The 15,595-nt window shown below is 41.5% G+C and overlaps 3 protein-coding genes, 1 long non-coding RNA gene and 1 other non-coding gene across 6 annotated transcripts; 3 read left to right on the top strand and 2 right to left on the bottom strand.

The window, feature by feature from the left end:
- The first annotated feature begins 1,130 nt into the window (after positions 1-1,130).
- On the top strand, positions 1,131-3,794 carry LOC142895177 (protein FAM98B). Its single transcript, XM_076036020.1, has 8 exons — positions 1,131-1,257; positions 1,392-1,498; positions 1,859-1,984; positions 2,114-2,355; positions 2,436-2,516; positions 2,589-2,705; positions 3,040-3,186; positions 3,264-3,794. The coding sequence occupies exons 1-8, from the start codon at positions 1,214-1,216 to the stop codon at positions 3,429-3,431; spliced, it is 1,032 nt and encodes a 343-aa protein (XP_075892135.1). The 5' UTR covers positions 1,131-1,213; the 3' UTR covers positions 3,432-3,794.
- Positions 3,795-4,188: 394 nt separating this feature from the next.
- On the top strand, positions 4,189-6,677 carry chchd2 (coiled-coil-helix-coiled-coil-helix domain containing 2). Its single transcript, XM_076036019.1, has 4 exons — positions 4,189-4,349; positions 5,266-5,524; positions 5,761-5,953; positions 6,291-6,677. Exons 1-4 carry the CDS (start codon positions 4,300-4,302, stop codon positions 6,299-6,301), a joined length of 513 nt encoding a protein of 170 aa, XP_075892134.1. The 5' UTR covers positions 4,189-4,299; the 3' UTR covers positions 6,302-6,677.
- A 285-nt stretch (positions 6,678-6,962) lies between these two features.
- On the top strand, positions 6,963-12,331 carry phkg1a (phosphorylase kinase, gamma 1a (muscle)). The gene is made up of 10 exons (XM_076036017.1): positions 6,963-7,134; positions 7,869-8,009; positions 8,524-8,702; positions 8,839-8,893; positions 9,001-9,066; positions 9,144-9,307; positions 10,580-10,670; positions 11,102-11,255; positions 11,389-11,514; positions 11,712-12,331. The coding sequence occupies exons 2-10, from the start codon at positions 7,927-7,929 to the stop codon at positions 11,976-11,978; spliced, it is 1,185 nt and encodes a 394-aa protein (XP_075892132.1). The 5' UTR covers positions 6,963-7,134; positions 7,869-7,926; the 3' UTR covers positions 11,979-12,331.
- A 42-nt stretch (positions 12,332-12,373) lies between these two features.
- On the bottom strand, positions 12,374-14,307 carry LOC142895176 (uncharacterized). Of its 2 annotated transcripts, none has more exons than XR_012928185.1 (4): positions 14,145-14,307; positions 13,847-13,923; positions 13,060-13,150; positions 12,374-12,669 (listed from the first exon to the last, which is right to left on the bottom strand). It is a non-coding gene; the product is annotated as an uncharacterized LOC142895176 (long non-coding RNA). The 2 variants fall into 2 exon arrangements; XR_012928184.1 differs by having other exon boundaries at positions 13,851-13,923; positions 14,145-14,306.
- On the bottom strand, positions 13,657-13,795 carry LOC142895650 (small nucleolar RNA SNORA15). The gene has a single exon (XR_012928234.1). It is a non-coding gene; the product is annotated as a small nucleolar RNA SNORA15 (small nucleolar RNA).
- Positions 14,308-15,595: the final 1,288 nt, after the last annotated feature.

The following is a 15,595-nucleotide window of genomic DNA, read 5'->3' as shown; positions in this document are numbered from 1 at the left end:
CATTGCCAAATAACTGTCGCTTTTGTTTTGTCAAAATGCACACATTCCCCCTCTGTAACTTCCAGATGTGACAGAGCTCAGACAAACTTGTACCACACACCACACACACACTTTTTGGGACTGCCTGTAGAAAAATTATTGGGAGGGGATTCGGAAAGAATTGTTATCTACACTTAACATTTACTTACTGCTGACTCCACAATTTTATTTTATTTTTTATCATAGGAGCACTTCCTAAGGGAATATTGGGGGGAGAAAATGAAGCTGTTTATTAAATATCCGATTATTAATTGCTAGAAAGATGATCACAATATTGTTCTCCCCCCTATATCTCAGTGGCAGGAGGGTCTGATACAGGTATATCCTATGGAGAAGGCAACAGCCCACCTTCATTGGAAGATGGACATTTTCAAAAGAAGATGGGCAAGTATTGTGAGCAAATACTTGAATTTACGCTTGTGAAACGGTGCCAAACTATGCAGTCTTAGTAGAACTGTCCAAATGCATTTATAATCTGTGCAGAAGAAACATGACCTAACTTGTTTGCCTAAATGTTTTTGAGTGTTGGGTTTATTCATTAATTTCTTTAATAACTTTGGTTTTTAGTACGTATGTAACAAAGAAAAAAAACAATTTAAACCAAAATATATGTGTAAATACATGTGAACGCCAATAAACACTTAAAATAAAATGAACTAAATGCGCACGTCTTCCAAAACGGGGTATTTGGAAATTGTAGAGTAGAGAAGATTGTAAGAGTAGACTGTAAACTGTTCCTGTACTGATCCTGGGCGTACCTGAACGCTTAACACAACTGTGTTAAAAGGGACTACAGTGGCTCCCAGTGGACAAAAATGGAAGAACTCTGAAGTTTCTTAAAATGACAAACGTAATTCCAGGAAAATGTGCATCCCTTTCAATCACTTTTGGTCAGGCTGGCGAACTTATGTACTATTCTTGACACGCCAGGTAGCTTGCCGCTTTACACCTTATGACATAATAAAAACTAAAAGTACTAGCATATCCAGTACTGAGCAACCAGTTCTCTTCGCCTTTTCCGTACAATACCTGTCACCCTCCTACTAACGGATAGATTGCTTTTACTCAATCTGGCCAGCAGGCGGCGGTGTCCTTAAAGAGAGCATGCAACAAAACACTATTAGCAGTTGACCAGAGCTAGCTTGACAGGTCGGTGTTTACAGTCGTAGTGAGAATGGAGAGAAGCGTGGGGACAGCCGTGGCCATTAAAAGTTTTGGGTAAGTCCTATTTTGGCAGTACCGACAGGTTTATGGTCTGTTGCTTACGACTTGGCGCATTTTCGACCCTTAAATACGGGAACATCATGCCTAAAATGTTGGGGTTTTCACCTGTCGCGTTACTTCCTGTTCAGGTACCCGGGCAGTTCCTGCGTCACACGGTGTACCTGCGATGAACTCCCGTGTCCTCTGCTCACCTGGCTTGCCAACGAGCTGAAGACGGTCTGTCCAGAATTACGAGGTTAATGACTGTCTCTGTTGTCTTTGCGCGCTGTTGCTAGAATTACCATAAAACAGCCTAAAACCACAATTTATGGTACACAAACTGAGTTAAATGGCAATAATTTCTGTTGTCAATTTAAGTCTACTTAGTATTATTATTTATATTATGCATTTATAAGGAACAACACACACAACACAGGAATCTGATACTGACTAATAAGTCTATATCTTTCTCTTGCATAACATAGATACAGTGTATGGTTCGATGCCATTCTTTATTCATATAAATGAAATAACATATTTGCATGATGTTACACTTGTTGACACTCCAGTGTCAACTGATTATCATGAGTACAGTCCTGTGTTTCTGTTCTCTCAGACTGGAACAAGGCGGGTAACATCCTGATGGTGGAAGAGCTCAGAAATTTACTTTCAAGTATGTCCTCTGCCCTCACCGTGCTCGCCTCAGAGCTGCTGAGTCCGTCCATCCTCAACAAAATCACTGGTGAGAACGATAGGAGTCCACTGGGCTCTGTTGTAAAGTTGTGTTGAAGGTAAAAACATTGCCTATGAACATGAAAGACTCTTTTCCAGTGGAACAATGGTGCATATTAAGTCTTGTTCCATCCCTCAGACTTCCTTCTGTTCGAATTGCAAGCAGCTCGAATAATCCAGCAGAAAGAATCATTTCCAGATGAGACGAGGCCTGACGATCAGTCTGAAAAAGAACAGCGAGTTGAAGATCACAGCCATGAACTTTCTGAGCGGCATGAAGATGAAGACCAAAGAGAGGCGGAGCTGCAGGCAGAATGGATTTTACTGCTCCATGCTCTGGATTTGGACCCTTCTTCTCAATTTTCACACCTGTTGAATGAAGTGGGTCTGACTTACATTTTATTGTATCACAACTTCAAAACAGAAGTCTGACAGGGGGTTTAACATGCTTTTGAATGCAGGTGAAGACGAGGCTTGCATGTCTGCCACGCGGAGAGATGACTGACCCACTTCTCAATTCCGGCCTCAGCACTGATCAGTGGGTAGGTTGCCAGTCCTGCATTCCACTTCGTATTCCACTTCATCTATAACATCAGTGTGCTCCTGTTTCACAGATGCTACTCAGTAAAATCAATGAGGTTCTGTCAGAGGACTATCACTGTCGGCGGCAGATGATGCTCAAACGCTTTCAGGTCACGCTTGAGTCTTTTGCATGGGGAGATAAGCAAAAGGTAGGTGCATCGGTTTCCTGTTTTATGAAGGTTGATGTTTGTTGGGCTTTTTCTTTGTCTAACTGATTTTTTAATTAGTTAATGAGTAACACTTTAATTTTAAAGGTTCCATGTCAGGCAAAATTCACTTCACCGATATTTTCTGACAGTAACGTGTCTCTAACCAGTCAACAAATTCCTTACCCACAAGTTTATTTTAGCTAAATAGTTATTGCTTGGTTGAAAATGGTCCTTACATTCTCACCTGACTGATTATTATTAAGAAGACGTGTTCTCTATCTTAATTGGATGTTATGACAACAGACATCATTTGTTTCACCTCTTTTTTTCATAGGTGTGTAGGGAAGCACTAGCCTCAGTGCCTCCCCTTTCTTCCCTTGCCAGCTCCTCCCGAGTCTCTTCGTCTCTCGTGATGGCAGCCAGAGAGGATAAGTCCTGCATTGTCCCAGTCAAATCAGGAACAAGCACCTCCATCTATAAGGTACCCAACAATAATGAAATATACATCTTGCCCGTAGCTATGAGGAGTTCTCTAATGTTTTTGTAATGTTCATTTAGAAATTAATGGGAAGTGTACCGGACAGAGGAGGACGACCAGGGGAAATTGAGGCACCAATGCCAGTTTGGGAAGGTCGGAGAGCTCCTGGAAACCGAGGAGGCCGAGGTGGTGGACACCATCAGCGACACAGATTTTCAGACAAAAAGAAGAGGGGGAAAAGGGAGTAGCATGACTTTTCCTTTGCCTTTACAGTAAAAAAAAAAAAAAAGAAGAAAAAAAAAAGGATTTTTAATTTACATAATTAATTATTTCAAAATCTTGTATCTTGGCTAAAGGACATTTTATATGTATAATTCTTATTTTAGTACAACAACGTACTTGACTGGCCATTAAAAAAAAAACAACAACAATGTTATGTTATGTAATCATAAATTTGTTTTGAGAGAAAATATATTTTTTGACTTTGTTCATGTATTTTTTTTTAACTCAAAAATAAATCTACAAATCTATCAGCATGTTTTTGTGTAATGTGGTGTAATTTGCAATGCAATTGGGTTGTCTAGACCAGATCCACATGGACAATAACATTTTTTTTTTTTTTTAAAAAGAAAGAAAGAAAATGGCAATAGATTTTATCCACATTTACTGTGCATTATCCTAATGTACAAATTTCATTATTTTTTTTCAATAACTACAGATATACAGTTATTTGTCTAAATTCTATAATTACATGAAGTAGGTGTGTAAATACGATGGAAAAGACCTGTCACAGTCTTCCTGTCCTGACTTTAAAGATTAAATGTGGCCTAGACTTTGTGGCGTTGATGTCAATAAAATGTTTTTCAAATAATAATAAATGAATACTTAACAAAATAACTTAAATTTTTATATATATTATATATATTTTTATAATCGGAAGTAACAAAGAAAATACATTCATTTAGCATTACATGACGACTTTTCTCTGTAACCGGAAGTAACACGAGAGACAAATGATGCAACACAGAGAAAGTTCCGGATTAGCTGAAGGTCGACATTTGCGAACAGTGTGCCGAGTTTGTATTTATTAGCCGAAGATCCGACATTTATTTAAAAATGCCAAGAGGAAGCAGAAGCCGAACGTCCAGGATGGCGCCCCCAGCCAGGTAAACTTAAATGTCTCCTTTTTATTAACAATATTACGGTTTATAAGTAGGCTAATGTTAGCTAGCATTAACGTCATTATGTTGTTTGGTGACACAAGAACGAACTCCGCGTTCTTGTGTCACCAAACCTTGTATATTTTTCTAATTATTGCTACGTCTTCTCAAAATACCTAACTGTAATTGCTCTCCATCAGTATCTGACGCATATTCGGAACGAGTGTGGGACGCACCTGAGCGGAAAATCTCAGGCTATCTGTGTTTGTACGTTGGGTCATGTGGACGACGGCCAGAGCAATTAACTTGTTAGCTAGGAGATTTCATGTGTTATTTTAAGATAACATAAAGCAAGGAAATCAGGCATCCGTAGCATTTACAGCAAGAGAGAAAACAAATGATAATGTTTCTTATTGCTCGTGTCATGAGTCTGTTGCGTCACTGGGTTTTCAAGGGTTAGCTCAACATTATCGCAAATCAGCCTATTACAATACTCTCAATAGTCATAGAAACTCTTTACTTCACTCACACAGTATTGACAGGTACGACCTATAGCAGAATTGAAAGATCTGAAATCTGACAAAAAAGAAATGATAGTTTCTATGATAATTTATTCAGGCCGATCTGATCTGTCCTAGACCTAAAGACTAATATGGCTAACTTGTCAGATAGATTTTGCCACCATTTCATAACTTGCTCACTGTTTGATTATCTCAATACATGTTTGTTTGTTTGTTTGTTTGGTTTTTTTTGGAAATATGCAAAATTGAGTTAGTGACCGCCCTCTATCAAATATTTATCATTCCAAAACATCTGTTTGTGCATTTTGAATGTTATTTAGAGCAGTAATACTGATGGCAGTTTTGAGATCAGCTGAACACTGTCTCCATTCTGCTTTTCATAACAACTTTTCTCATTACAGCCGGGCACCACCATCACCCCCACCAATGGCCAGGGCTGCCCCTCCTCCCTCGTATGCGCCGGCTCCAATGCACGCTCCTCCGTCCGCGGTGGGTGCTCCAGCTGCAGCACCCAGGCAGCCGGGTATGTTCGCCCAGATGGCAACCACTGCCGCTGGGGTGGCTGTGGGCTCAGCAGTGGGACACACCATCGGCCATGCAATGACTGGAGGTTTCGGTGGAGGGCACTCTGAGCCTGCGCGGCCTGACGTGACTTATCAGGTAAACAAACCGTGGCTTAGCCATTTGTACGCTCGAAATAGCTTTAAGGCAATTTGGTGTTTCCAAGAAAACTTTTGTCAATGAACACCACAACAAAGTGCTCATAATTCTAATTATTTGTTTACACGGTGAATGATTCTGTCTAGCTTCTTCATGTCTTTGTATTAACACATGATGTAGCTTGCCGTTGTTGCCCTTCGCTTAATTCCAAAAATTCCACAATCTGCCTTTTTTAGGAGCCATACCAGGGCCAGACTTACCAGGCTCAACCATACCAGTCTCAGCCCATGTACCAGCAGGAGGCCCCCCAGCAGCAGCAGGCCTGCTCTTATGAGCTCAAACAGTTTATCGAATGCGCCCAAAACCAGAGCGACTTGAAACTCTGCGAGGGTTTCAGCGAGGTGCTCAAACAGTGCAAGTTTTCTAATGGTAAGTTGTCGTCTTTTTCGGGTCATAAATGAGATGACTGTAGATCACTGGTTTGGTGTGTTATACTGCTGTGTTGTTAATCTAAAGTAAACTGTGTCATGCAGTCTGTGCTATGTAGATGGAAAAACCAAGTGAATGTGCTTGTGCCCCCCCCCCCTTATTTTATTTAATTATCTTGGGCTGTGATGTAATGACCTGCAGTACCAAACACGGCCACAGGGTGGAAATGTTTCATAAGTTTTCAGCATTCCCGTGCATTGCAGTTTGTTTGTTTTTCCAAAACTCCAAAGAAATTCAGTCATTGTAAATGATTAATACATTCATTGTCTTTTTACAGGTTTATCCTGAGATGAAGATGCAAACAAGGAACGGCCCTCAACAAAACCCATTGAAATGTGCAACTTTATTTGACATCAAGAAGTTGTTATTCTCATTAGCTCAATTATATATAATTACTATCAGATTGCATAATTAGACCCATTAGTCAGGACAGTTCTGAGTGTGTACTAATCTTATAAATAATGTCTATATATTTTGTTTTGCTTTTGTTGAGTTGTTACCAGGTGTTCTTTGTCATTAGCCCCAGTGCTTTTAATGCAAAGTTCCTGGAATCAGTGTCCACATTTGAACAGCAATAGTAGATTTAAATCCATCTGAATTCTTGACATCAGTCTGTATAAAATCAACTTATAAAAACAATAAAGTACTTGAATGATCACCACAATGTGTGTATGTGTGTTTCAACTCAAACCAACTTTTCATTTCAACCAATATTACTTTAGCGGTTCTATTATTTGCTTTTCCATTATCTATGTTTCTATTATTTGTCCCGCAGAGCTCTAGCACCTGTCATGTCACATTGCTGTTTGCTCTGTCCAAGCCCACAAGCTGAATACTACGTGTGAAACGAATTGTAGTTCGAGTCACGCTATGAATGCCTGTCAGTTAGAGAAGAAGCTCCCTGGGTGCCTTTTCTGTGAGCGCGTTCAGAGAGAGCTGCTGCTGCTGCTGCTGCTGTTTATTTTTGGCAGCTGACATTAAGGCTCACCCTTTGCAATGGCAAAGGCCCGTCAAAGCTGCTGCAGCACCAGTGTGATTGAAACTTCGCCTTCTGCTGAGTTGCCGAGCGGACGGCTATGGATACACTTTGTACCTGAAACCTCTGAGGATTCCACAATTGTGTAAGTGATTTTTCTTTTTTGTATATTACTGTTCTGGGCATTTTACCAAAAGGCTATCTAGTAAAATGGTGATCAAAATCACACATGGCAGCTTTAAAGGTCTTCCCTTCACTGTGGGTAAAATTAGAATGATACAATGTATGTCCATGGGTGCAAGAAATTGTTTTAGTTTCATACAAAATGAATTTGAAATACCATGACCTTGTAAAGCTAACATTTTGGCTAATACACCAAAAGGAACGCTCTTTGTCCACATCAGCAAAAATGCTGATGCAAAGAACATTGTGTACTTAAACTAAATCCTTCTTGCATAGTAAATACATACTCTCCCCTTGATGTATAAGGTTTGAAACTTTTTCATTTTAATATTTAAATTTAAAAGAAAATGATTATGTTGTATTTCATAAAAAATATTAAATCAAAATCATACTTGGACCTTTTAAATCTAATTTATGATTGATTTAAAAGTGGCACAGAAAAACAACTGAGATTTAAAAAAAATAAATAAAAAAATCAAATAGCTTGATTTGTCTCTCGGGATGAGTGATATAAAACATGAAAAAGGAAATTATTGCAGTTTAGCAAGTACAGCCATCAAAGAGTCAAGTTGTCGTGTAATTAATGTAATGCTTACTAATTTACTGTCCAATAATATAATTGCTAAATTTGACCAAAGAGGGCCACGTTTTTGTTCGTTGCAAAGGTTTTTAATGTCAATGTTCATAACCCTACAGGTAACCTCGCTTGAGCTGCAAGACACTGTGAGCAGCCTCTGGTGTCATCCAGTCCATCATGACCAAGGACGAGGAGATCCCTGACTGGGTGGGAGCCCAGGAGTTCTATAACAAGTATGATGCCAAGGAGATTCTGGGAAGGTGAGTTCTCAAATCTTGCATTACTCTTCTGCGGGAAGTCGTGTGTTGGAGTCACAAGTGACGGAAGGAACGTTTTAATTTGTAGATATGACGTCAAAAACGCGATTTCACGTGAGATAGACGGCGCCGTTTTATTGCGTCAAGATTGAAAACACAAATATCACTCCGAGCAGACAATCTGCGAGCCTGGCCCCTGGTCAGGTGGAACATTATCCCCAAACCACAAGTTCCAGATCACTAATGGACACGTCCATTCACACATAGGACAGAGATCGTTGTGAGTTCTCTGTCCTATGCAATTCTTATCTCGAAGAGTCGTCGATCACTTCAGTTTATTGTCCGAGTGTAGAATTAGGAGTGCGACCAAACCGGACTTTACAGGCAAACACTTGGTGCGGAGAGCTGCGTTGGTATATTATTTTGTGAACAACAAGAGGTGTTGTAAAAAAAAAAAAAAAAAAAAAAGAGAGATAGAGATTGTCCTCGGCTTCGCTGTGTCCTCTCTCCCGCCCAGGGGCGTGAGCAGCGTGGTGAGACGCTGCGTCGACAAGCGCACCTCCCAGGACTACGCCGTGAAGATCATCGACATCACGCCCTCGGACAAGATGACGGCTCAGGAGATCGAGGAGATCAGGGAGGCGACCGTCAAGGAGATCGACATCCTGAAGAAAGTCTGTGGACGGGACAACATCAGTGAGCGCGTTCCCTCTTTAGTTTAAAAAAATATATATGTCAGAGTCACCCTATAGGAGAGGACCAAGATGAGAACAGATGAGAGTCCTCAAATAGATCTATTTTTACATTGATCGTGTATTGTGTCTCCTCTCAGTACAGCTCAAAGACTGCTATGAATCCCACGTCTTCTTCTTCCTAGTTTTCGACCTGTAAGTGTTGTTACCAGAGTTGTAAACTCCAGCCTTCACAGTTCACCATTCTGAATCCTCCCTCCGTCCTTCCTGCACCTGTCTGACGTGGCCCTCTTTCCTCGCAGGATGAGAAAGGGAGAACTTTTCGACTACCTCACAGAGAAAGTCACCCTCAGCGAGAAGGAAACCAGGTCAGCCAGTGTCTTACTGCTCAACGTGACCATTTGCTACAGAGCAGTGAGACTAATGTGCCGTGTCATTGTGTCAGGAAGATCATGCGCGCTCTGCTGGAGGTGGTTCAATTTCTCCACGGCCAAAACATCGTCCACCGGGACCTGAAGCCGGAGAACATCCTTCTAGATGACCACATGAACATTAAACTCACCGACTTTGGCTTCGCTGTCCAACCGCAGCCCGGGCAAATGCTGAAAGGTCAGTGATAGAGGCGGATGGTGACTGTCAGGTCATGTGAGGTCATCGCATGAGGCCCAAAGCATTGGATTTGAGTTAGTTGATCAGTGCCTGCTTTTGCAACTCCTGGGCGTCACCTTTGGAAGTTCAAGAGGTCCGTGGACTGCCAAAGGTTGACTTTTTTTCCACCGAAGCTTCCTCATTTTGTTAAAGAAGGTCAGATCGCAAAATGCCCAGAACTCTGTTTCAAGAAAGAGACATCCATCCATTTTCTATACCTGCTTCCGTCTGCTGAAGCTGATCCCATCTGTCATGAGAACCCGGAGAGAACCCATGTAGGCACAGGCAGATCATGCAAACTCCCCCCAGAAAGGCCTCAATCGAACCCACAACCTTTTTACTGCGAGGCTAGCAACTATTCCACCATATTACCCAGAAAGACATATAACTGAAGTAAAATTCTAACTTCAAAAATGTAAAAGTTATAATTGTAATAGCACTGCAGGGGAAAAAAACAGCAAAGGTTTGGTGTTATGCAAGCAAGCTAAGCAATATTTTCTGGCAACTTTAACAAAAATACATGACTAGCCAGTCAATGAACAGCCCAGGAATAGGAAAAGTAAAAGTGTGGTAAGTCCATTATCATCAGTTTTAGCGGCTTCTAAACTGATAATTTTTGCTGAAAACGGGCTAAAAATGTTGTTTTCTCGAGATCTACAGGGATTTTTAAATCAGGCAATTTCTTCTAAAGCACTAATTCACAAGCAAATGGAGCTTTTTAGCTCAATGTCAGAGCAAAAACTCCCAACCGGCATATCTCTCCGAGGATATTTAAGTTCCCCTGCTTGGGTTACTATGTTTACGACCCAGCGCGGCTACTGCAGCTGCTCTGGGTGGGAGGTGGACGGGGGATTGGGGTTTGGAGGTGGAGGGGGGTCAGCCGACAGTCTGGCTCCGGTTGCACAACATGCCTCCATCTTCCAGCCGCAATCCCAAAGGTTAACTTCCAAGAAGAAACGCAGACTTATGAGCTGCTGACCTTGCAGGTGGACTTGTTAGAAAGCATCGGGTCACCAGCAGGGGGAACTGTCCAGTCAAAGCGGACAGCTCATCTGCTCATTTTAAATATATATTTTTGGGGGGGGCGATGGGGGAACAGTTCAAACACTTGTTTTGTTTTTTCTTATGTTCAGTGGGAGGTTGGAGTAAATACACTGAGGTAAATTACATAATTTAAAAGAAAAGGATTGTCTTTAAGTGGGAGCGCTGTTTGTGACTTTCGTTTCCTCACAGAGGTGTGTGGGACCCCTGGTTACCTGGCGCCTGAGATCATCGAGTGCTCCATGGATGCGGACCACAAGGGATACAGCACGGCAGTGGACATGTGAGTGGGGCATGAAATGTTACGAGAACGTTAGATATAGATCTAAACAGTAAACCAAACCTGTTTTGAAATCATATTGCCACATTCTGAAAAAAAAAGAAAAGTCAAAAAGTCACATTGAACAGAAAACTGAACCAATCATTTCACATATGAATTCACATACAAATAACAATATTAGGATTATAACGCTGTCAGTCAATTGTGTTACATAGGGAAAATTCCAACATGCCTTTGAAACGTGCGCAGTTTTACACTTGACTTGGATCAAATTATTCCTGCAATATTTCTCTCATAATTCACACTCTTGTTCATAATATTTTGAGTCATGAAGAGCTGCTCTGCAGTACTGCAGTAACTGTACGATTAAAAATAGCCACACTGTACATCGAACACTTGAGATGATTTGACAGCTTGATTTTCTCCTGCTGCAGATGGAGTTCGGGGGTGATCATGTACACGCTGCTGGCAGGCTCTCCTCCCTTCTGGCACAGGAAACAGATGTTGATGCTGCGAATGATTCTGGCCGGGAATTACGACTTCTCCTCCCCAGAATGGGAGGACCGCTCGGACACGGTCAAAGATTTGGTGATTAGACTTTTTAACCTGGTTAATATTGAAACAATAATCATTTTTTAGCGAAACCTTGTCGAATGTTTCAAATGATTTAGGCTCTCTGACATGAGCAACTCACACGCTCGTATCTCTTCCTTTTCTCCAGATCTCTCGTATGCTGGTGGTCGATCCGAAACAGAGATTCACAGCCACAGATGTCCTCAACCATTCGTTCTTTTCAGAATACGTTGTGGCTGAAGTGCGGAAGTTCAGTCCGTACAGGCGATTCAAGGTGACTGTTTTGTTTAAATCCTGTTCAAGAATTTTTTTCATTCAAGCAATTTCGTTTCTTGCAAAACAAAGTAAAAATGTCAATGCGGTAAAAAATGTTCAAACTGATAGTTGTATCCGAAACATGAATTCGGCTCACCTCCGTAATTGCAAAAGCTGAAGCAAATAGTGAATTCTACCCCTCAAACTCTCTGACAGGTCATCTGCATGACCGTCTTGGCCACCATGAGAATCTACTGCAACTACCGACGCGCGAAACCCGTTACCAAGGAGGTGCTCAAGAGCGACCCTTACGCCGTCAAGCCCATCCGCAAGCTCATCGATGCGTGCGCCTTCAAGATATACGGCCACTGGGTGAAGAAGGGACAGACTCAGAACAGAGCGGCGTTGTTCGAGAACACCCCCAAGGCCATCCTCGTGTCCATCGCGGCTGAGGCCGACGACCCCATCCAGCACATTTGGTAACAAGGACGCGGAACTCGACGGGAATGGTCTTTAAGTCAACATCACCGAATTAAAACCTGAGATAGTCTTTATCTGATGGGGCGAGAACTGTGAAGAGGAGGCCCTTCTACAAGACTGTTCCATCAATTTATTATTATTTATTATTATTTTTACGAATGTGAGAATGATATACAAGCTGGTAAAAAATATTACATTTGACAAACATGACATTATGGTACCTACTAAGTTCTGTTAAATGGCGAGGCTCAGAGAACTTCAGGTTTCCTCGTTAATGGCGAATTGAAAACGGTAGTAAGCATTAACTTTGCAGTCAGCATTGACTCCAACAGTCACAAAACAACCTTTATCCAGGCCATTTCATGTGTGTGCTTGCTATGGCATAGACTTAAGGTTTTTTCATTTTGTGCATATTTAATTCATTTAAATCATTTCAATGGATCTGACATTGTGGACCACTTGTCAATCTTGGTAGGGTTGGTGCACGTCCCAGCACAGGTCATTTTGTTCTTCAGGAGTTTTTTTTTTTTGAGGATGCTTTGGACGGTTTTTTCTGTCTTGAATCAATAAATAAAGGCTATATTTATAAAAACAAATACACAAAACTTTATTGTGAATACAGTTACAGGCTTATTAGACTTTCCTTTATTCCAACTTTCCTTTCTGGTGCGAATCACCGATTTCTCTTCTGGAGCTGTGGGTAGAGAGAAAACACCATTGAAAGATTTGCTTCTTTTTTTCTTTTTCAATATTAATGAGGGTACCATTCATCTTAAGGCACTGGGTTACATAACAATGGACATGGTCAGCAACAATAAATCCCCACACCATTAGACCAACCGAGATAAATAGCAGATAAAGTGGCTGGTGACTGAATATGTACTCAGTCCTGTTCGAACGAACTATTGGCCGGGAGAGGCGCCTATAGTCAGCTGGTGAACAGAAGGGAGACGATGCTCTCGCATGGTGTCTGACTGTATCCAACACCGTTCAGCTGGGACAGAATTCAGCCATGCCTACAGAGGTAATATGTTCTGAAAGTAGTGATGATCAACAAAAGGCACGGTGCAGTACCTTAACTCACCTTTGAGCTGGGAGGTCAGCTGAAGACTTCTGCTCTCACTGAGCTGCAACACTAAGCAGCAGCATCACTGCACGCCTTCATGATCATGAGTCTGCAGATAATGGGGGAAAAAAAAGACATGATGATGAAACTATGGGTACAACACAACTGACAGAGGACCCACATTCCATTTTTAAACAATTTATAGATCTGAGACGGACACATTCTGGACTCAATTAAAAATAATGCACTAATGGTTTCCAAAACCTCTAAAACCTGCTTCTTAACAATTGACCGTCTTATGCACATCTGCTCTTGAATGTTTGTATATAGATTGACTTGAATGATTTTTTGTAATTACTGTATAGTTTATTTTTTGTATTGTTCTTAGTGCCACAGCAGTGTCGCAGTGTAAGCTGAGGGTCAAGTTAATAAGGTGAATGAGGTGACGTTCCCTTTGTGACGTCACACAATGGCTTTCCAGGAGTAGCTAACAGAATAGAGACATGAAATACTGCTCCCCAATCCCCCCCCAAAAAAACAGTCTAAAAAAACCTTTTCAATCCATCAAGTTGAACTACACACTGACAGAAGAAGGAAAAAAAAAAAAGTCTACAACGTTGTATTCACTCCCGACGGAAGAATACGGCCCGTTATCAGCGCCGTTATCCTGTGGTAGTCGGTGTGCGAAAACGATGCTCTCGCATGGTGTCTGACTGCAATTACTACGTTCGAGTAACGCAGAATTCAGCCATGCACGGAAACAATAAGTACATGAAGGGGGGGAGAGACATCACGGGGATATTACCTACGGTTAAGCACTCCGGGTGTTTCTGCTGTCGGCAGCTCTTCCATGTCAAGTGTTGGCGTCTCCTCCAACATAAGCTGCAAAACAGTCGCAAAGAGATTCAAATTCGCCCGAAGCCCCGCACCGCACCACAGTTGTATAAAAGACAGATCTTTCTAATTAAACGACAATTCAGATATATAACAAACTTTATCCCCGACCGTAACGCACCACCACGTGTGCCATGCTTTCAAGCTCTTAGCATATTCAGAGAAAAAAAAGGATATACCATGAATCAAAAATAGATGGGAAATATTACCTCCGCTAAGATGCAGCCTTGAGGTCCAGTAGTTCAAACCCTCAAAGGAATAATTAAAGAATAACAGCGACATTTTCGAAAAAGGAAGGGCTGCTTCACTACACGTGTTCACGTTACCCTGTGCTCACGGAATTCCTCTTCTTCGTCCTCTTTTCTGGCAGGCTGGGTACGACTCGCAGCACTGCTGCCTCCCATCTGTGGGTCGACGTTACTGCAAGAAACTTCCACCGCAAGACATGCAGTCCAAAGTCTCAGGAAAATTTCAAATCATTTAAAGTAAGACAAAAATATTGGTCACATGAAAATTTCAACGATTCATCCTAACACCAGTGGACAGAAATTCTTTGAAACAACAATACCTGCTGATACTTGACTGCCATTTCCATTCTTGTGTCTCTTCTTTTTTTTTGTCATATCATAATTAATCAATCAAGTCCACTCAATTTGTGTTCCTGACCATGGGACTTTCATAATTGAGCTCTACTACCATTAAAAAAAAAATGTTGGTCACTATTATGTTTAAACCTTTTCCGTGTTGCTGTGTTTCATTCTACTTGAACACGTTGAAAACGTCCATCTTTTCTAAAGTGTGACAAAGGTGACAAACAGTGGTGAGAGAAAAAGACAGTGGGAAGAACCTGGAGGTAGACGAGGTCAAAATGTGGAGCTTCTCTTTAGGAGTGACCAGGATGGACGTGATCAGGAATGATTACATCAGAGGGACAGTGCGTGTTTTGGAGATAAAGCCAGAGAGGCCTTTTTCCACCTCAACGTTATTTCCGATGTTTCGAGCACATGACTTTTGCAGAAAGATTTAGTTTAGACACATACACATTCAGAGAAGTGACGGTGAATATATCAGTAGAAGGATGCTGAGGTGTGAACAGGCAGGCAGGAGGCCCAGATGAAGAGCAAAGAGGAGATTAATGGATGCAGTGAGGATACGGAGGATAGATTTAGATGGAGGCAAAGAAGAATACACTATTACACTAAGTGCCACAGGCTCCTAGAATGCATTAAGAGGGAGAGGGAGTAATAGTGTTATTTACATGTTGCGCGGTAACGAAATACCAGGACGTGAAATGATAGACTTTAAAATAAGATGGACGCACTGGATGTTTGTTTGTTTGTTTGGATCAGGGGTCACCAACGTGGCACCAGGTCGCCCCCAAGGACCTCATGAGGAGCCCGCAAACCCGTTCGAAAAATTGCACAGCTCGTTGAGCTGCGTATAAAATTCAATTTTATCCAACCTTGTTCAGTCATTTCTGATAATTATTGAGAACTTATGAGCTTGATAAGTGTCTTCACATAGAAGAGGATCACTAATAATAACATGTAACTCAGAGAGTTTGTTATTTCAGGAGAATCTAGCACACTGGTAGCCCCTCATACGGCTCAGGACCCATGATGTAGCTCTCAGTGCCCCCCAAAAAAAGTTGGTGACCCCT

This window comes from Nelusetta ayraudi, unplaced genomic scaffold, assembly GCF_046127955.1.
Source record: "Nelusetta ayraudi isolate G7.1 ecotype Tasmania unplaced genomic scaffold, CSIRO-AGI_Nayr_v1 ptg000048l, whole genome shotgun sequence".
Taxonomy (NCBI): domain Eukaryota; kingdom Metazoa; phylum Chordata; class Actinopteri; order Tetraodontiformes; family Monacanthidae; genus Nelusetta; species Nelusetta ayraudi.
Note: the sequence above shows the minus strand (reverse complement) of the source record. Positions and strands in the feature narration are given on the sequence as shown.

Excerpts from the sequence above, each read along its gene's own strand:
- phkg1a (XM_076036017.1), top strand. The coding sequence starts at position 7,927 with ATGACCAAGGACGAGGAGATCCCTGACTGGGTGGGAGCCCAGGAGTTC. Across the intron at positions 9,067-9,143 it reads CTCAGCGAGAAGGAAACCAG|GAAGATCATGCGCGCTCTGC; the intron begins GTCAGCCAGTGT and ends TCATTGTGTCAG. Across the intron at positions 11,515-11,711 it reads GTCCGTACAGGCGATTCAAG|GTCATCTGCATGACCGTCTT; the intron begins GTGACTGTTTTG and ends ACTCTCTGACAG.
- chchd2 (XM_076036019.1), top strand. The coding sequence starts at position 4,300 with ATGCCAAGAGGAAGCAGAAGCCGAACGTCCAGGATGGCGCCCCCAGCC. Across the intron at positions 4,350-5,265 it reads AGGATGGCGCCCCCAGCCAG|CCGGGCACCACCATCACCCC; the intron begins GTAAACTTAAAT and ends TTCTCATTACAG. Across the intron at positions 5,525-5,760 it reads GGCCTGACGTGACTTATCAG|GAGCCATACCAGGGCCAGAC; the intron begins GTAAACAAACCG and ends TGCCTTTTTTAG.
- LOC142895177 (XM_076036020.1), top strand. The coding sequence starts at position 1,214 with ATGGAGAGAAGCGTGGGGACAGCCGTGGCCATTAAAAGTTTTGG. Across the intron at positions 2,517-2,588 it reads GCCTCAGCACTGATCAGTGG|ATGCTACTCAGTAAAATCAA; the intron begins GTAGGTTGCCAG and ends CCTGTTTCACAG. Across the intron at positions 2,706-3,039 it reads CATGGGGAGATAAGCAAAAG|GTGTGTAGGGAAGCACTAGC; the intron begins GTAGGTGCATCG and ends TTTTTTTCATAG.